General features: G+C 42.2%; 1 protein-coding gene across 6 annotated transcripts in view; it reads right to left on the reverse strand.

Annotated features, from left to right (window-relative positions):
• SNX29 (sorting nexin 29) overlaps window positions 1-19,296 on the reverse strand; it is a 375,087-nt gene that overhangs the window by 346,511 nt on the left and 9,280 nt on the right. For all 6 annotated transcript variants that reach the window (XM_085862384.1, XM_085862380.1, XM_085862382.1 and 3 more), the window contains exons 2-5: window positions 17,933-17,997; window positions 17,483-17,535; window positions 13,666-13,784; window positions 6,816-6,996 (exon numbers count right to left, since the gene is read on the reverse strand). In XM_085862384.1, the coding sequence (XP_085718510.1) occupies window positions 6,816-6,996; window positions 13,666-13,784; window positions 17,483-17,535; window positions 17,933-17,997 (418 nt within the window). The remainder of the gene's footprint in view (window positions 1-6,815; window positions 6,997-13,665; window positions 13,785-17,482; window positions 17,536-17,932; window positions 17,998-19,296) is intronic.

Genomic DNA, 19,296 nt, shown 5'->3' on the forward strand with positions numbered 1-19,296 from the left:
AAATGATAGTGGAGTCATTTGTTTTAGCCCTGCGAATGGTGGAACGGGATGCAACGATTGACACTTCAGGTGATGGCCTATTTCTGTGAATGTGCAATCGGGTCGAATTCAGAGCCAAAGTACAGTAAAACGGCAGGTTTGTTTTCCGATTAATGCTCCAACTTGTGCTCAAAATATAACATTCGATTGAAATCAAGTTATTCCTCAATCATAAACTGACGTTTGTGGACAGACAGACAGACAGACAGACAAAAGTGAACGGATTGCTTAACCCTGCATTTTGCTTTGCGTGTGCGGGGTAATAAATCAGTCATTGTATCTGTACATGCTCCATTATTCAGATACAATGACTGATTATGTACGTACTGCACAATTAAACCTGCATGTTAAAAGAGTTTAAGGACGAATAGAATGCTTTACTGGGGAGGTTTCGTAGCGACTTTCAGGAAACCTTGTACAAAAAAAAGTCCACGTCAACCTTATATCACCCTTGTAAGAACGATTTGAGTATTTCAAGTTCTATTTACATAGAAAAAGTTAAGTTATAGATAATAGTATAGAAGATTCATCACTTCCGGAGGGGGGGAGGGGAACAACAGTCATTAAAAAAAAGCAACTCGCACGCAATGGATCTCCCGCTTCATTGCCACCTCAGCCATTGGACGCCGATGTATGCTTAGAGCTAGAAACCCGTGGTGATACTCCCACACAGATGATCCATATTTTGATGCCCCGAGACAGCGTTTGTGAGTCACAAGAGCAAGGCAGCGGCAGGTGCGGAAATTGCGTTCACTCCATTCACATATAATTTGCCAAAATTTATATACGAGTCATACAGAAAATTACAGTCTTACTGAGATTGCAAGCGACACCAGGAATATGTGCAGCATGGCTACAATGATGTGGAATTCAGCATCTTCTGTAGCACTCTGCTGAGTCAAGCTATTGTAGGGAGTAGGCAATCAGCAGTTGGTAAGAGCCCTGCGGCGGCTACTGGAAACCCTTCCAAACGGAAATTTTAATTGGGGCTGAAGGGTGTCGGGGGTGGGGGGAAGCGGGGGAGGGGGGAAGCGGGGGAGGGGGGAGAGGGTGTAACAAGTGCATTTATAGGAAACCATAAGCAAACAACCCACAATCACTAGCTGGGTGAGACTCAAATCAATTTGGTAGTCCAAACACTGGCTAAATAACATCGTTGCTCTATCAAAGTGGATCCAAATAGGTAAGGATGGTTTTGTTCACGAGCAACGCAAAGACAGCACAAGATGATACAATGGAACAATTACAGATGGGAGGTCATAATCCAATGTTTCCATGCTTAGCTGTCATGAGGGTTCAAAGAAATAGAACAATTTCACAAATCAGTCTTGCATTTGAAGAACAATCTTGGTCCTGCAACCTTGCGTCAGTTTGTGGGTTTATCATTAGTTCCTTCCTCCTTTTCATCTTCCACTATGAATGAAAGTGGATGTTTATTTTTAATTGGGTGTTTTATTAACGATGGAAATGCTTCAAAGCTTGTCGTATTGTTTACGTGCAATCACGACTTCATGTTAATTAAGAATACATTTTTCTTTCAAAGGGTTGAATTGATAGAACGTTGACCAAAGTATGCTCACCACAGTCGGAAGCTACAAGGATACTTCAATCAACGTTCTGTGATTCCATCCATTGTTCTGTTCCAAAGACACAGGATGACACTATATTTACCTTGTAAGATGATAATGTGTTACCTTACAACGAACGTCGACACATGCGGAAGCCAGAAGACCGATCAAAGCTTGCACTACTATTACCAACTTGTAATAAAACCTGGTGTTGGCTGAGCAGTTAGGGTGGTGGCTTGGGATCCTAGGGTCCTGAGTTCGAGGTCCGTTGGCCACTGAATTAACACCAGGGGGTTGACTCAGCCTGTCATCTTTCTGAGGTCGGCGAAATGAGCACCAGTATACTGGTAATAGGGGCAATGCATCAGCGGCATCGGTGCCCCCCCCAACCAATGATGGATGCAACCAGCAGACAAAAGGCAGCACACAATGGGAACCAACTTGTGATTGTTACCTTCACATTCTGCGAAAGGTTATCTTTTGGTCGCTGTGTATTTATTTATTTGTGAATATGTGTGTTTGTTTGTTATTCGCATAACTCAGAAAGTATTAAACCGAATTGCATGAAAATTGGTGGGATGATTCGTGATTATCCAAGGACGATTTGATTAGATTTTGGGAGCAATCGGGTCAAAGGTCAAGGTCAAGGTCATGAAAAGGTCAAGAACAAACTTTTGAGCATAACTTCCTTCATAAGACAGCAATCGACATGCAACCAACGCCATATTGTTCCATGACGAAATACCTTTCGGGTACGTGGTGTCAGATTTGACGTGACGTCATTTTTACGCACTTCTGATGACGTCACAAGATGACGTAAATTTTCAATTTTCGATCTCATCTGTTTTGATCATACCATTTTGTGGGACTTACCTTAAGGACGTCACACGTCAAATTTGACTTTGATCGGACTGACCGTTATGACGTCATTGACGTTTGAACATGACGTTTTTCAATTGTGGCTAAAATGTCCTGATATTTTATATTCAAATATCTATGTAATTTGTAAAGGAAATTGTCCCAAATCCAGGCATTATGATCAGTACCAAAATATCTGCTTATTTATGAACAGGTTTTGCAAATCAACTCTATGGTCAAGGTCAAGCTCAAGGTCAAAATATACTTGTAGGGATAACTTCAGATCTAATAGAGCTATTGACATGAAACCAACGTTAAAATGTTCCGTGAAATAAGAGCTTTCAGGATGGTAGTCCGCGATTGGTAGTGACGTCATTGGAAGTGCGTCAAAATGACGTCACAAGATGACGTCATTTTTAAACTTTCGATTTTTTTCAGTGTTTATCATTCCATTTTGTTGGACTGCCCTCAATGACGTCTAACCAAATTTGACGTCCATCGGACTGATGGTTGTGACGTCATGGACGTTTTTAAATGACGTTTTTCAAATGTGCCTGGAAAAAAGTAGCGGCGGCGAAGGTATGCGCTCTACCGAGTGCCCGTTCTAGTTTGTCCATGCTCTAGCCTTTTTAAATGCTGAATGTCAAGCAAGGAAGCAACACATACCATTTCAATAGTTTTTGGTACGAGTCGGCCAGGGTTCGAACCGCCAATCTCCCAGACTCAGAGCAGACACGCATCATTATTCCACCATGGCCAGTGTTAAATATTATGCAGTGCAACATCATAGATGATTAAGACTATTTTCCATTGTTTCTTTTATCAGATCATACTCTAATTTGAGAAGCATCTGTTTGTGTGTTTTTTGTTTGTTTGACTTGTATGTACTGAACCGCTGATTGGAATTAATTTAAAACTGGTGGTTGTATGGTTGTGGGGCCGGGTCTCGGTGGCGAGCACGACCGCGAGAGGGAGCAGTAGAGTCGGCTCCACCGAATACCAGGAATCTAGGTCGTACCTTTAAGATAAATCTGAAAGGTCACGGGTCCCTTAGCGGACCGAAGATCGCCAATAGGTCCACCACGTGGGGAAGGGTCAATTGCCAATTTCAATAAACCTAAATATCCACGTCGTCAAACTACCGGGGAAATTCACCCTCGGCAGAATCTGCGTGATCCGGGCCGTTACCGAGCCGGATCCGAGTCGTACCCCGAGCGGAGTACCAGAACCCTGCCGGCCAATTGCATGATGATGGCAACAATGAGGCCTCCAAATTCCCGTTCACAGCACGGCAAACCAATGATAGAAAGGACAAGGACGAGCTGGGACATTCAACAAGAGGGGATTTATTTACAATGCGGGGGAAGGGAAGCACACAGAGAGCAGAGTTATCCGAATAAGAAATGTAATGTACAATGAGCAAAAGAAAACACTTACACAATTCTACTTGAAAACGGGTCCACACACAGACACACACACCCCCAAAAGAAATGATGGCCACGGCCTTTATTGATACCCCCAGCTCGGAGGGAAGGTGAGCTGGAGGTAAGAGCATGTCTTGGACCTTCCCGCTTCGTGCGGTTACACTGACTTTGAACCCACTGGTGGGACTCGAATCCACGACCCGGAGTCCACGGCCCTCGTCCCTGGCTGCTCGGCTGGCGCACTGTTCGGTCACCACCACCACGGTGAGCCACCACAAAGGACTGTAGACTGCAATTGCCGTGATCCCGCAGAACCCTCGTCGACCACCACTCTGCCGTCACCACGATCACCCGGTCTCCGTCATCTCCTCTTTCTTTTTCCCTTCCGGTCCGAGCGATTTCTTTTTTCGGCCCGCTCACCTCCCGATTGGACGGCGGTTTGTCAGGAAACTCGTGGCGGCCTCCCGATTGGCCAGGCCGTCTCAGGCGATCCGCTCGCCATTCGTGATTGGTCTGGGGGGCGTGGCGAGCATCTTCGCGGTCCGTCCCCCCTGAGAGGCATTCCTCCTTCTTCGGGCGACGTGCCTCCGGATTGGCGGGAACGCGGCGTACGTCGCTCGCACTTTTCCCATTGGCTGAGGTGTCGTGGGAAAGTCGCCCTCTGCGTGTGATTGGACAAGGGGTGGAGTCGGAGCTGAGGCAAAGAAAATCTCCGCCCACGTATGTGGTCAAACGCACGTGGGCAATGGCGTCGGTGTCGTTATCGAGGTTGTTGGTGATGTAAAAATCCTATCTATAAAATAACTTCGTAGCGCACGTACACTTAATTCCCATTAGACACAGGGGACGGATTCTAACTATACTCATATACTTAACGAAATAAATGAGCTACAGGGACTCTGGCTGTTGTGTGCGATGGGTTCCAGATTCGTAACAGTATCCAGGGGTGCACGACAGGGTTCTCGGTGGTTAAAAAACACAAAACAATCACAGTCCCGGGGGTTCAGAGTAGTGGGAGGATCCCAATTATTTCTCTGTAAATATGTATGGCATAGTGACGCTCCCGATAGGAGGTGTTGGTACAAGTCATACGAAAACGCACCAATTCTGGGCCCGGAATAATAATGTCGGGAATTCTGGGGGAATTAACCTTTCGGTAAGGACAGGTTCTTCGCGAGTGAGTTTGAAATTATCACATTTCATACTGTCAATAAATAAATAAATCAATCAACTACACCAATAAACACACCAACACCACAAAATTTCTCGACGAATCATACAGATTGCAAAAATATTAAATACCAGAAAAAAAAATACTTGTTTCACAACTGCATACATTTCATCCAACAAGACAACATGCTCCACAATGCTGCACCCTCTTGGGATCACATCAATAAGTGAGTTTACATTTTGATATGTACAATGGAAAACTCATCATAATCGTGAAGGCTGGCATCATTCGGCGTTGGCAAAAAGGTGCAACAATGGATGAAATCAACTGAAGATTGATGGAAGTATGCCAACTGCCATTGGAAACAAGGATAAGCTGATGTAACGCGTTTGACATTTTTAAATTTTGACGGAATGTCACTATGTACTGGTTTATAAGGTGTCAGCTTGTTGGAAGCGAGGTAAAAATATTAAGATTTCCAAGCATCTCTCAGTTGGCTCCCCCAAGCATCTCTCAGAACATCCCCTGCAGGCAAATGTCAAACCACCCATCAACAAAGGCTCGTGAGAGGGCAAAGACCGATTAAGCAAACAACCCTCTTCCAGAAAAACGAGCGTGGGGAATGTAATGATGTAGGAAATGTTGAGACCAGATTGCGTAGACATAAAGAAAGACAAATGTTCATTCAGCAACTTTAACCCCCAGAAGTGCTACATCTGCATCACTGCTTGGCAATTAAAGTTGAGGGATGGCTGGACTTGTGAGTACAAACTGAAGTCAACAAATCACCAAGTCATTGGTAGCACGGACGCATCAGAAAAGCACACGTGGGTCATGTCCACATTAAAATTTCCTTAATTTATCTCCTGAGTTATTGAACAATCTGAATTGAATTTACTATGCGATAAAAATAAGAGTGAAATGGAAGGTGGTGAGTGAAAGGAGAGAAGGGGGTGCAAACTGAGAATAATCAACTTGATAAAAAGGAGAGAAAGAAGCAGGAAAGGGGAAGAAAAGTAAGGGTTTTTCTTCATGGTGAGGAGGGGATGATGTAGAGGAAAGGAAAAGGTAGGAGGGGTAGAGGAGTAAGTGCTTGAAGGTGAGGGGAGCAGGGAAGGAGAAGGGGCAGAGGAGTTAAAATAAATAAAAATTCCACCATAAGTACACCAAACATACGAATTCCATTTTTGCAAACTTAAATGTCCCACTTCATCTCGTAATTGGGCTTACAAGGTCATGGTACTGCACTAAAGAGCTACAGTTACGGAAGCTGTCAAATTTGTACTTTATTACACGTCAATGCAAATAGCAATGTGGGATACGTCCCCTGCTGGCAAAACAACAAAGATGCAGTTGAAGTGAATTTCGATTTCAGATAGTTTTAAAACCAGACAAAGCTTACGCTGAGTTGTACTGCCACCCACTGTTTGAAAGCTGCAAGAAAATTATATATGTATGTCAGAATGAGAGACCATGGAGAAGCTTGGATTGGTCTGTTCGGTATTCCCATCTGAACACATACCTCATGATGCTCGGTTGCGAGGTTTAAATCCCATATAGCATTGGTTTGTCCATTATCTCCTAATGTCCTTGTAATTCATGAAAAAGTACACCAATATCGACAAATTGAATTGTCCCGAATGGGATTACCGTACAAGGCCCTCTGTGACGTTCAGACTAATGTTATGAAAAATTTTTGTTTTTAAACAATAAAACGCAGGAATCATAAATACAAAAAAGAAAAAGCAGTCTCACTTGAGGTGAATGCGGTCAGCAAGCATCGACACGAGACATTTCTCCAGCGAGTGCTCATTGAGAGACGAACGGAGCCAAGCGCGGCCGCGTCCCGTATCAGTGTGCACGGCGGAAAGGGACAGCAAGTGCTGTAAATCATGGTGGCGAAGGTGTTCATGCACAAAATGCCAGAACACAGGCACTGGGGAAAAGATAAAAGCAAAAGCATTTAATTATTGGAAATATAACAGCAAGCAATGGCAAACACATGATGCAATCAAAATGTTTCTCAACTAATTCTATTGTGAGGTTGCCTTTGACAATTACGGACTCGATGATATTATGGATAATCACCGACTGCAATTAATGACAAGATGATATTGGCTCGGAAAAATGCTAAGCCCCGCTCTCAAACAATCTCTAAACATTCTTCTTCTTCTTCTTCTTTCATATGCAGTACAAGCTCTGCATGTGGCATCATTGGCTGAGGGCATGGCTGTGCTGCTGATGCAACACACTCTGTTGATGAGGGTGTGAATTCGAAATTTGATGAAGGTGCTCAAAATTATTTGCCTACTTTTGCGAAGGACTCACCGAGGATCTAACATCCACCAACTAATGCTGGCAGATGGAATGCCCAGCATAATGTCCATCCGAAGGATGGCACACAAATTGATGCCTCACCCTGCCTGCAACACACCAGGATGACAGTGTGTAGGTGCACTGAGATTCTACCCCAGGCTCGACGACTCAGAGGCAAGTGTGCATACTTTTAGGCCTTCCTGTCAACCCCTTAAAAAAACTCAAGATAAATGTACCTGTATTAAACATGATAAAGCACCTATAATTCTTATTCAATGGATTTTAAGTCTCACATCAGTCCAAAAGTGGTTAAAAACCATCAATAAAGACAATATATATATATATATATATATATATATATATATATATATATATATATATATATATATATATATATATATATATATATATATATATATATATATATATATATACATAGTAATCCCCCGTTTCTCGCGGGGGTTACGTTCCAAACCTCCCCGCGCTAAGTGAAAATCCGCGATGAATGGACGCCTCCCCCAAAAATAGACTCGTCTGGTCTCGTCGGTTTGGCAGTGATTGGGTTTGAGGTGCCGGAGATCGACTCGTCTGGTCTGGTAGGTTTTGAGGTGCTGGGTTCGAGCAGTGCTCGTCCAACGGCAGCAAACCTTTTTCCTTCCCGAAACATATATCGAGCACCTTAACCTTCTCCTGGAGTGTCCCAGGACCTTCCTCTGGCGCTTCGGTTCCTTGCCAGAAGCCTTAGAAGGTGCAGGGCCTTTGGGCGGCATCGTGGGGCTTGGAGAAAAAACGTAGAAAATATTCGAAGTTCACAAGCGAAACTTTGTCTCGTGCGTTGTGTGACTGGTCGAGCACCATGCGTTATAATTTATATTTTATATATTATTACCGCGATGTACCGGGGGAATCCGCAGAAAAAATTAGTTACGTTCCAAGGGAAAACCCGCGATGAACCGGGGACGCAATAGGTGAACCGCGATGAAGGTTGACTGTGTGTGTGTGTGTGTGTGTGTGTGTGTGTGTGTGTGTGTGTGTGTGTGTGTGTGTGTGTGTGTGTGTGTGTGTGTGTGTGTGTGTGTGTGTGTGTGTGTGTGTGTGTGTGTGTGTGTGTGTGTGTGTGTGTGTGTGTGTGTGTGTGTGTGTGTGTGTGTGTGTGTGTGTGTGTGTGTGTGTGTGTGTGTGTGTGTGTGTGTGTGTGTGTATATTGGGGAGAACAAGAATTTGATACACTGCCGATTTTGCAGGTTTTCCCACTTACAAAGCACGTAGAGGTCTGTAATTTTTAGCAAGCCTGTTCGAAGAACAGAGCTCTAGTGATACCCCGGCGTGAGCGTGAAAATGTTAAATTTTTTGTATTACGGAAAAACTCCTCCACGGATTTCGACGAAACTTGATGGGGGGGTTAGGTATGGTCCAAGGATCATGCCATTAGATTTTGGACTTGGTCCCCCCCCCCCAAAAAAAATTGAGAAATTTATTTTTTGCATTTCGACATGTTTTAAGTGATTTCCAACCCCCCCCCCAAAAAAAAAATTTAGAGAAAAAAGTTTTTTTGCATTTCTACATGTTTTAAGTGATTTCCAACCCCCCCCCAAAAAAAAAATTGTTCGAGAAAAAAAAAATTTTTGCAACTTTTTTTTTCAACAAAATTTTGATTTCTTTTTTGCATTTCTACATGTTATAAGTGATTAGGATTTCGACGAAACTTGGTGGGGGGGTTAGGTATGGCACAAGGATCATGCCGTTAGATTTTGGACTTGGCCACCCCCAAAAAAAATTTAGAGAAAAAAAAATTTTTTTTTTGCATTTCTACATGTTTTCAGTGATTTCCAACCCCCCCCCAAAAAAAAAAAATTGTTATAGAATTATAAAAAATATTAATTATTAGACGTCTTAAAAACGATAAATGTATAAACAGGCGAGCATTGGGTGGCTTTGACACCAACTCTGGTTATCATAGGTACACTTCAACTGTGAAAGACGGAATCTAAAACAAAAATCCTGAAAATCACATTGTATGATTTTTAAATAATTAATTTGCATTTTATTGCATGAAATAAGTATTTGATCACCTACCAACCAGGAAGAATTCCGGCTCTCACAGACCTGTTAGTTTTGTCTTTAAGAAGCCCTCCCATTCTCCACTCATTACCTGTATTAATTGCACCTGTTTGAACTCGTTATCTGCATAAAAGACAGCTGTCCACACTCAATCAATCAGACTCCAACCTCTCCACAATGGGCAAGACCAGAGAGCTGTCTAAGAACATCAGGGACAAAATTGTAGACTTGCACAAGGCTAGGATGGGCTACAGGACAATAGGCAAGCAGATTGGTGAGAAGGCAACAACTGTTGGCACAATTATTAGAAAATGAAAGAAGTTCAAGATAACAGTCAATCTCCCTCGGTCTGGGGCTCCATGCAAGATCTCACCTCGTGGAGCCTCAATGATCATGAGAAAAGTGAGGGATCAGCCCAAGACGACACATCAGAACCTGGTCAATGACCTGAAGAGAACTGGGACCACAGTATCAAAGAAAACCATAAGTAACACACTACGTCGTCATGGATTGATATCCTGTAGCGCACACAAGGTCCCTCTGCTCAAGCCAGCGCATGTCCAGGCCCGTCTGAAGTTTGCCAATGACCATCGGGATGATCCAGAGGAGGAATGGGAGAAGGTCATGTGGTCTGATGAGACCAAAATAGAGCTTTTTGGTTTAAACTCCACTCGCCGTGTTTGGAGGAAGAAGAAGGATGAGTACAACCCCAAGAACACCATCCCAACCCTGAAGCATGGAGGTGGAAACATCATTCTTTGGGGATGCTTTTCTGCAAAGGGGACAAGACGACTGCACCGTATTGAGGGGAGGATGGATGGGGCCATGTATTGTGAGATCTTGGCCACCAACCTCCTTCCCTCAACAAGAGCATTGAAGATGGGTCTTCCAGCATGACAACGACCCAAAACACACAGCCAGGGCAACTAAGGAGTGGCTCCGTAAGAAGCATCTCAAGGTCCTGGAGTGGCCTAGCCAGTCTCCAGACCTGAACCCAACAGAAAATCTTTGGAGGGAGCTGAAAGTCTGTGTTGCCCAGCGACAGCCCCGAAACCTGAAGGATCTGGAGAAGACCTGTATGGAGGAGTGGGCCAAAATCCCTGCTGCAGTCTGTGCAAACCTGGTTAAGAACTACAGGAAACGTCTGATCTCTGTAATTGCAAACAAAAGTTTCTGTACCAAATATTAAGTTCTGTTTTTCTGATGTATCAAATACTTATTTCATGCAATAAAATGCAAATTAATTATTTTAAAATCATACAATTTGATTTTCAGGATTTTTGTTTTAGATTCCGTCTTTCACATTTGACGTGTACCTATGATAAAAATTACAGACCTCAACGTGCTTTGTAAGTGGGAAAACCCGCAAAATTGGCAGTGTATCAAATTATTGTTCTCCCCACTGTATATATATATATATATATATATATATATATATATATATATATATATATATATATATATATATATATATATATATATATATATATATATATATATATATATATATATATATAAAAGTTTGGGGTGGTTGGGGTTACACATTTTTGAAGAAGGCACTTCCAACCAAAGGAAAAAAAAAAAAAACTCGATCGACTCCGATAATTTGAGCAAAAAAGCCCTGAGTCCGGGTCTGTTCTCGCTTTTGTGCAGCCACAGGGTACATATGAAATTATGATTGATAACAACTAGCAGAGTACGCGCCCAATGGGCGAGCTTGTTCCAAGCATGCAACACGTTCTTCTGAAATATGTACCTTTATTTGGGTGGTGTATGAGCAACTGACAGCTCTGTGTAAGCAAAAAACAATAACCCAGCTTGCGTGCATGAAGCAAAAACATACCTACTGCTTATAATTCACAACACCTCATTGAGCTTGAGAACGTGGGAACAGGAATACTGCACTGAAAATGGTGAAGACTTGTAATACCCTCTCCCACCTGAAGGCAGCGCTACACGATACACATTTACCTCGAGAATTTACGTCTCTCCCCCCCCCCCCAAATTTGCATCCCATACCTTATCCCCCCCCACCCCACCCTCGCCCAGACCATTGGCAAAGTTAAAAACACTCCTATACATTCATTGAGGTCACACTAATCCTATGTAGCAAGTCTGGATGTAATCAGCCCAGAACTGTAGGATGAGTAGCATGACAAAGAAACAAATGCAATATCTATGAGGGGAGTATTTGGAAGAGAGGAGAATGAAGAACTAGTCTTGCTTGTGAAGACTTTTGTCGATCTGAGATGGTTGCCGGGTAAAAAAAAAAAGTGGACGGAATCAATGGTATGTTGTTTGAGGGATGCTAACCGCTGGGGAAAGCAAGAAGCTGATATTTCTGGCATTAATCCTTTATCAGAGCTAAGCTTATAATTCCGGCGTGGCAACGCAAGGTTTTAAGGCAGCAGAAAATGGGTGTGGCACCCCATTTGGTGAAACCTTTTAAAGAATAGCTAGCTGCATCATGAAGTATACGATAATAGATACTTCCCTCACAACTGTCTGCCGACATCATCGCCATTCACAATATGGTGTACCAGTCTCTAAAATGTCACTTCAATTCGTCGCATACCAGGGGGAGGCATGGTTGTTCTTTGATGAAGGCAAAATGCCACACCCAAATTCTTCTTTACTTTACGACAAACTAGTGAAGGGACCCGGTGAAATGGCAATTAGTTAATAGTGAATGTGACAATTTATTGATACAAACCAGGTTTATTTACGTTGACATATTACTGACAGCGTTGTGAATCATTGTCGGAATGGAAGTTCAAGTTCATTCAAGTTGTGAGGAGATAAATGTCGATGTGGACGTAACCTTTCGAAGATGGAGGCAAAGAGGATGGAGAATAGGAAGAAAAGAAATATAGAAGGTAGATAAGTGTTGATGTCCGATTGGTGTGTGGACTTTGAAGCGGAGATTGTTTTAATTGATGGTGCACGCTTACAGGAGGGCTGCTTGGTGAACGATAATTTTGGCAATTTATGTGTAATAATGTGGACCGCCATAGGAACCAATGCCGTGAAATCCTGTTTTGCATGATAAAGCAACGGATAAGAGAAGAAAGCACAGGTTTTATTTCAGGTCAACACCAACGCTTTGCAGTGTTCACCTTTGGGGCTCATTTATAGTCACGGCAAATGCTGGTCGAATTGGAAACTGGCGAAGATGAAGCTGAAATGGTATAGAAATTTTGGAAACAGCTTAGAGATTATGTAGCTACGTAACAAATGACTCTCAAAAAGAAACTTACCAAATCGACACGAACTAGCGCAATGAACACACAATGAATAGTTGAAAGGGATGAATTTTGGTGTTGTTATTGTTGATTTTTTTTCATCAGGCTATTTGTTAAAAGACGGTGCCCAGCTAGTTATAGTAAAAAAATTGTTTGTACAGTACACGTAAAACAGATACTGAGAAAGCAAAATGGTGTGGAGTGGATAGAAGAAGACCAAAAAGAAGAAGACAAAGACAAAGATGAGGAAGACGGAGACAAAGATGACGAAGACGAAGATGAAAGAAAGTTGGGAGTGTGATCATTAATAAGCAAATTCAAAAATTCAAGTACAGTATGAAAATGATCCTCGCTATGGTGGAGAAAAAAAAAAAGATCGTTATGCAACATTGACGTGACGGAATTACATCAGCACTTCTCTGTTCCATGCAAGACGTATAAGTAGACAAAAAATGGAAACACCAATGTAGAGTCTCTTATTAGGGTGTTGGGCCACCACGTGCAGCCGGTACGGCCTGAATGCGCCGTGGCATAGAGTCCACCAGGACTGCAGGAGGGAAGCAGCACCATTCTTCCATGAGAAAGAAAAAAAAAGGGGGGGAGGTAAGATGAAGGGACGATAGAGCACGGAAAGGACAGAGAGTGCAAGACCAGAAAAAGAGTCAGTACAAGACAGAGAGACCAACGATCTGTCCGCGATGTTAAAGTAATGGGCCCAGACACACAGCTTCATTGTGGGAGATTCCAATGATTTTGAAGGCCTTGGTTTCCTTAGCATTAAACTGAGCAAAGGGTGATGCAGGGGCACCAGCTCAGAGAGGAGAGCATTACTCCATCAAGCTGCAGATTACGGCCTTGTAGGTAGACATTTACTACAGATGTATTACAGATATTTTTTGACAAAATAAGAAAAAGTACTAGTGAAAGGGAAGAAAATAGAATGAAGGACAAAGATGAAAATAAAGCAGTGATTGGAGAAATCTTACCAGTATTGACCTTGCTGTGAGTGGATGTGACCTTACGAATAGCGGATGACAGGCCACAAATGCCCTTCTTCATGCCATGTTGAAGAACAGCTTCGAGTTGTGCACACAAACAGACCACTCTGCAAATAATTTTTTTTTAAATATAACATGCAAGCAACAAGCCACAGAGTTAAAAAAAAAATTCAAACAAAGCATGAAATTTCAAATAATGTTGAGAACAAATCAATATTAAAACATTAAAATGATGATTTGAAAGCCCAACCTCACATGGACTTTTTAAAGTTTCAGGATTAGTTCTGCCAAAGAAGTCTCATGGTAAGAAATACAATGGATTGTTTGTCATTGCCTTCCCGATGGTCAGGGCAGGAATTTAAAAATTTGACACGCTTCTGGTACACAAAGGCCGAGTCTTCCCAAAAGCCAATGTGAGATCGATAATGTGCAGCAGGAGCAAATGCTGGGAAATGGGACAAACTAGCTTCAAGTTCCATTCAATAGATGGCTCGCTCATTCATCAATCGCACCGAAGATTATTATCTCTGCAGGCCAGCAGAGTGGTAAGAGAGTCCATTTGGGAATACAATTAGAGGAACCAAAACTAAAACAATGATAACTAGAGCGTACATAGAACACGATACTCCACGCAGTGTTCAAGAATATGCATATTAATGCACTTAATGATCATTACAATAGTTTTTAAAATCTGAAGGTTTAGAGCTATTGAAGCAGAATACATCACCCTTATGCACTGCCTATATAGCATGTCAAAGTACTGCTCAACTGGAGGCTCTTGGAAGTATGTTGAAGGCGATTTGTGTTCTGCAGTTTTCAAGTACAGAATTCAATTAAAACAAGAAAAAGATTGTAAAAGTCATATAAATAAATTCTGGGTTTTACTGCCATTTTACACAGTATATATATTACACCAGTGTTGCAATAGTTATTCATGCCTGTTGTTTGTGTCCTTTATGACATCCATAAAAACAGTTACCTTCCTGTTTGGAATGATTTTCAATTTTGTTTGACCGCCAGGCAGGCGGAGTGAAGATATTATCTCAATCCGCTCTACGCATATGCAATCGGAGCTACTTCAGAGCTGAGGTATGGTAAAATCACAGGTCTGTCTTCAGATTCACGTTCCGATTTGGGTTCAAAATATAAAGTTGAATTTAAATAAGTTGTTCCTCAATCATAAACGGAAAAGACAGACGTACATACAGACATGAACCAATTGCTGAACCTCGCATTACGCTTCACGTACATGGGGTATCAACATGGCATTCAAATTACCGTTGATCCTTTGAATAGGATTTAACCAAGCACCCGCTCGTTTAAAGCACAAGATTACTCAAAACTCGTTTAAAGCAAAGGATGCTTTGCAATTCGTGTCCCTTACCGGTCCCAATGACGAAGAAATCCGATAACCCACTGTGTTTGGGTCTATTCGGCAAAATAAAATGAAAAGCTATTTTCATTTACTGATATCTTTTGTAGACCACTAACCAAAAAAGACAACTTCGATAATAAACCGGAGATAAAAATTAGTTTGCTTTAAAGCACGCTAGAGCCAATACCGGCCACAAAACGAAGACGAACAACCCATATAACCTACCGTGTTTTGTTCGTTTCTCGGCTTTGCCCATTTCATATGAAAACTAGAAGGGAACTCGGTAGAGCGTATACCTCCGTCAGGCAATGCCTGATCCACGAGAACGTATCGGCCCAACGCATTTTTGAAATAACATGCTATATAGAATTATTAATTTTTTTTTGTATACATTGTCGAGGCTCCTATGAGAGCTAACACACAATGCACAAGGGGGAAAGGACACAAGAGAGGCAGGAAAGGGCAGGACAAAACAGTAGGAAACAGAGATATTAGGAAATCTGTGGAAGGGAGAGGGATGGGACGGGGAACACAGGGTAAACAAGATGGACACTACAAGGGTATTCAGGGCCTTACACAACAAGGAACTTTTATGAAGAAAAGCAGGGAATTTGTAGGAGGTGGGTTTGGGGTAGATTAACGGGGGTAGAAAAGATCGTGGATTTGGATGGGAGACGATAAGAGGTGGTGATAAGCTGCTGTTTTGAAGGCCTGGAGGGAAGAATGGGATTGAAGTGAGTGTGGGAGTTTATTGCAAAGGTGGGGAAAAAGAGGAATGAAAGAGTAAAGGTGAGCAGTGATTTGTGATTTTGGTAGTCTGACCAGAATGGGGTTGCTGGCAGACCTTCAGCACCCTGAAAAAATATTGAGGGAACATATAGCAGACAGGGCAAGGGGGGGGGGGGCGAGACTGGAGAGGAGATGGTAGAAGACAGAAAGACCACCGACCTGCCTGCGGTGAGAGAGTGAGAGGCCCAAAGACTCAGCCTCACCGTGGGAGATAGTAATGATCCTAAATGCCTTTGTTTCCACAGCATGAAGCTGAGAAAGGAGAGAGGCAGGAGCACCAGCCCAGAGAGGAGAGCAGTTCTCCATCAGGCTGCGGACGAAAGCTTTGTATGTGGTCAGGAGCTCAGGTGGGCCGAGGAAGGACTTTGCACGACGGAAGATTCCCAGTCGGCGACTGGCAATTTTGGCCAGGTAGGAAATGTGGCTTTCGCAGGAAAGATCATGGCAGATAGTGAGACCCAGAAGCTTAAATAAAAGGACTTCTTCCAGAGGATTGTTGAGAATGTAGATGGGGGGGATTTTTCAAATGGTCCTTTCAGAGAGACAAAGTGAGAGTGTGAGATTTGTCAGGATTGAAAGACCAAAAACAGGCACGTGTGAATATTTCAATGTGAATTACTACTGCAGTCTTAAAGGCATGCATGATCCCACCATAAATCACCATAAAATAAAAATTTGCTTTCTCTAATGACCAAAAATCTGCCATATGACGATGTGGCCAGAAGTCACTGAAAGCTGAAGTTTACTTTTTCAATACATTGCGCCACATGGGTGATTGTGATAGACCGCCGCCCGTTACACGATGATGCACAACTGTTGCCGACAACTCATTGAAAAGTTGAAAATGTTCACCTTTTACAATGATCGTAGATGCGCCTGATAACCTTGTTTATGACAGTCGTCAAGCACCGCACGTTGTACTATTATCAAAGACTTTCACAAACTAAAGTGTCACAGGCGGTCTTGTTGCATTGTGTCGGCTAGTGTGCGGCAGGCTTAAGTCATGCCCCAAAAGGCAGTTGGCCATTATTGTTCCAGATAAACCCTCAAAGTTCTAAACCCATTGGCTAAAACATGCACGAATCAGCCAAGGTACATGCAACTGGTGACACGACGTCCTGCACATGGTGTCACAAGGAACGAGCCCAATCAACAATGCCACCACGGAATGGATGTATCCAAAGGAAGTAATTAGAGAAAGGACAGCAACTTCAACAATGAAACAGCACAGAAGGATTATGGGAATGATGATGTGCTAGCTAAACACTCGATCTCTGGCTTTGCTAATTTGGGTAATTGAGCAGACAGCTAATCTAAACGCACACACTAAGAGAGCCAACTACTCCAATTGAATCATGCCTTCTCTTCGGCCATTATCGTTACAACACCATTCGGCAAAAACTTGATGAGAAACAAGATTTATATTCTATGTTTGCAAGTTTGAGTATCATTTCGAGTTGAAAAAGTTGTCAAAATTAGTGTATAAATTGCAACATTACGATGTGTCACAAACAAGTCAACTTTTGTATTTCTCAAAGTGCATCGTCTGAAAGTTGATAACTTCGGTTCTTTGCAAACTGGAAAGGATTAGCAAGAGGATTAAAGAACAAATAAGTAAACATTTCCTTCGATTGTAGATACCTGCTGTCAGAGTCGAATGCAATCTCCTTCTTTCCACCAAATCGTATTTGACACTGGAAACAAGTACACTGGGTTACTAACAGTCATGGATGATCACCGACCTGGATAACATTGATTCTTCATCTGTCTGCTGGAACCCGTCTTTCAACCACATAAACTGCTCTTACTCACAATCACCCTTTGTAAAGACTAAGCCACCAATCCTCCCACGAAAAAAGCAATGATGGCTTTACTGATATGAAATATATAATTACAATATATAAATAGTTTCATGTTATTTGTTTTCAGAGAACGTGATTGATGGCAAATCAATTTTGATTGATTCATTGTGAAATGTTCAAATGAGTTATACCATTATCAAGAGAATTTATTACCTTGGTGGAGTGTCCAATTGCACATGGTGTGAGTGGAAACAAATAAAACTAAACATGAATCAGACACCGAGCTAACCTGCTTAACAGCGTCCAGCAGTCTTACAAGAAGAGCTTGCCGCTCTGCCTCTCTGCAAACAGCACCTGAAACGCAATGAAATCCAAAAATCTATTACATTCCTCATTTAATGGACAATCAGCACAACTTCACACCACACTCAAATAAGTGAAGAGTGTAATTTAACATTTACATTTTGATGTTCAACACATGACATATTTGATTTCATGGTATTGTGGAAGAAAAAAACAAAAACAAGAAGCATGTTGAAGCATTTGGCCTTCCACTCTTCAGGATGATTAGGATACCCGAAATAAGGATCAAAGCAATGAATGCTCACACATGGTCACCGATTGGTCTGATCACAATCACAAATTTGAGTGAGCATTTTAGTTGGGTTCTTTCACGCCCAAGCTGGTGATGCAAGACCTGTAGCTTTGACTCCTACAAATTTCCATTAGAATATGCTGCTGATTTTGTCGCTCCAATTTTTGGGATGTATGGCCTACGTACCTGGCATCATACTGGCACTGAAACTCATAATCAAATAACTGACCAAATACAGCATTGGAGTATCTGGAGGAAACCAAATAGACAAAGATGGAGTTATCAGGAGGAACCTGGATAGGATTTGGGTTTCGGCTGCTACTCCTCTACCCTGAAACCCATCTACGCACAGCCACGTAAACCTTACACAAACTATTTGGAAGATTCACCCCTCTGTAAACAAATAAAAAGAAAGAAGGAGGAAGGAGAGATTGAGGACAACCCATCTATTCATTATCGAGAAATCCCTTACTGTTTCTGGCCTTACCAAGACAGAATGATGAAAAAGCTGAGATGAAAACACATTGCAACCTATCTTAGCCGGTCCATTAATGGATGGGAAAGTACATGAGACAACAACAAAACTAAAATAGACAACGTTATGATACACATTTGTACTAAAATAATGACTGTATTTCCAACTCTAACCGACACAGCCAGATGTGTCACTATACTATCATCATTACTACTCTTATCTACTATTGGACTTTCTGGATAAATACAATGAATCCAATTGTTTAATCGTGTGGTAGGCAGCGCATCCTTGCGGATCGGAGGGAGCATTGCGTGAGTAGTAAATATCACTCACGGTGTGACCGTGTAGTCTCAGCGCGAGACTGCTTTGTTCACTTGTCGCTGTAATCGGTTGGAAATTTTACATTTCCAAGGTAACTTTAAGAAAACTGAAAACTTCTCTGGTTCAAAAATAATATCCTTCAGTCAATTTGCAATTTGCTGTGCTATACATCAAACATCGACTTGTTCAGGGTCACCAATTATTATCAAACAGAATGGCTATGATGCGCATGATCGCCGCAGCAAGCTTGCAAGTTGAGTAG

This window comes from Eptatretus burgeri, chromosome 17, assembly GCF_056783735.1.
Source record: "Eptatretus burgeri isolate ZD-2024b chromosome 17, Ebu_testis_v1, whole genome shotgun sequence".
In the NCBI taxonomy this organism is placed as follows: Eukaryota; Metazoa; Chordata; class Myxini; order Myxiniformes; family Myxinidae; genus Eptatretus; species Eptatretus burgeri.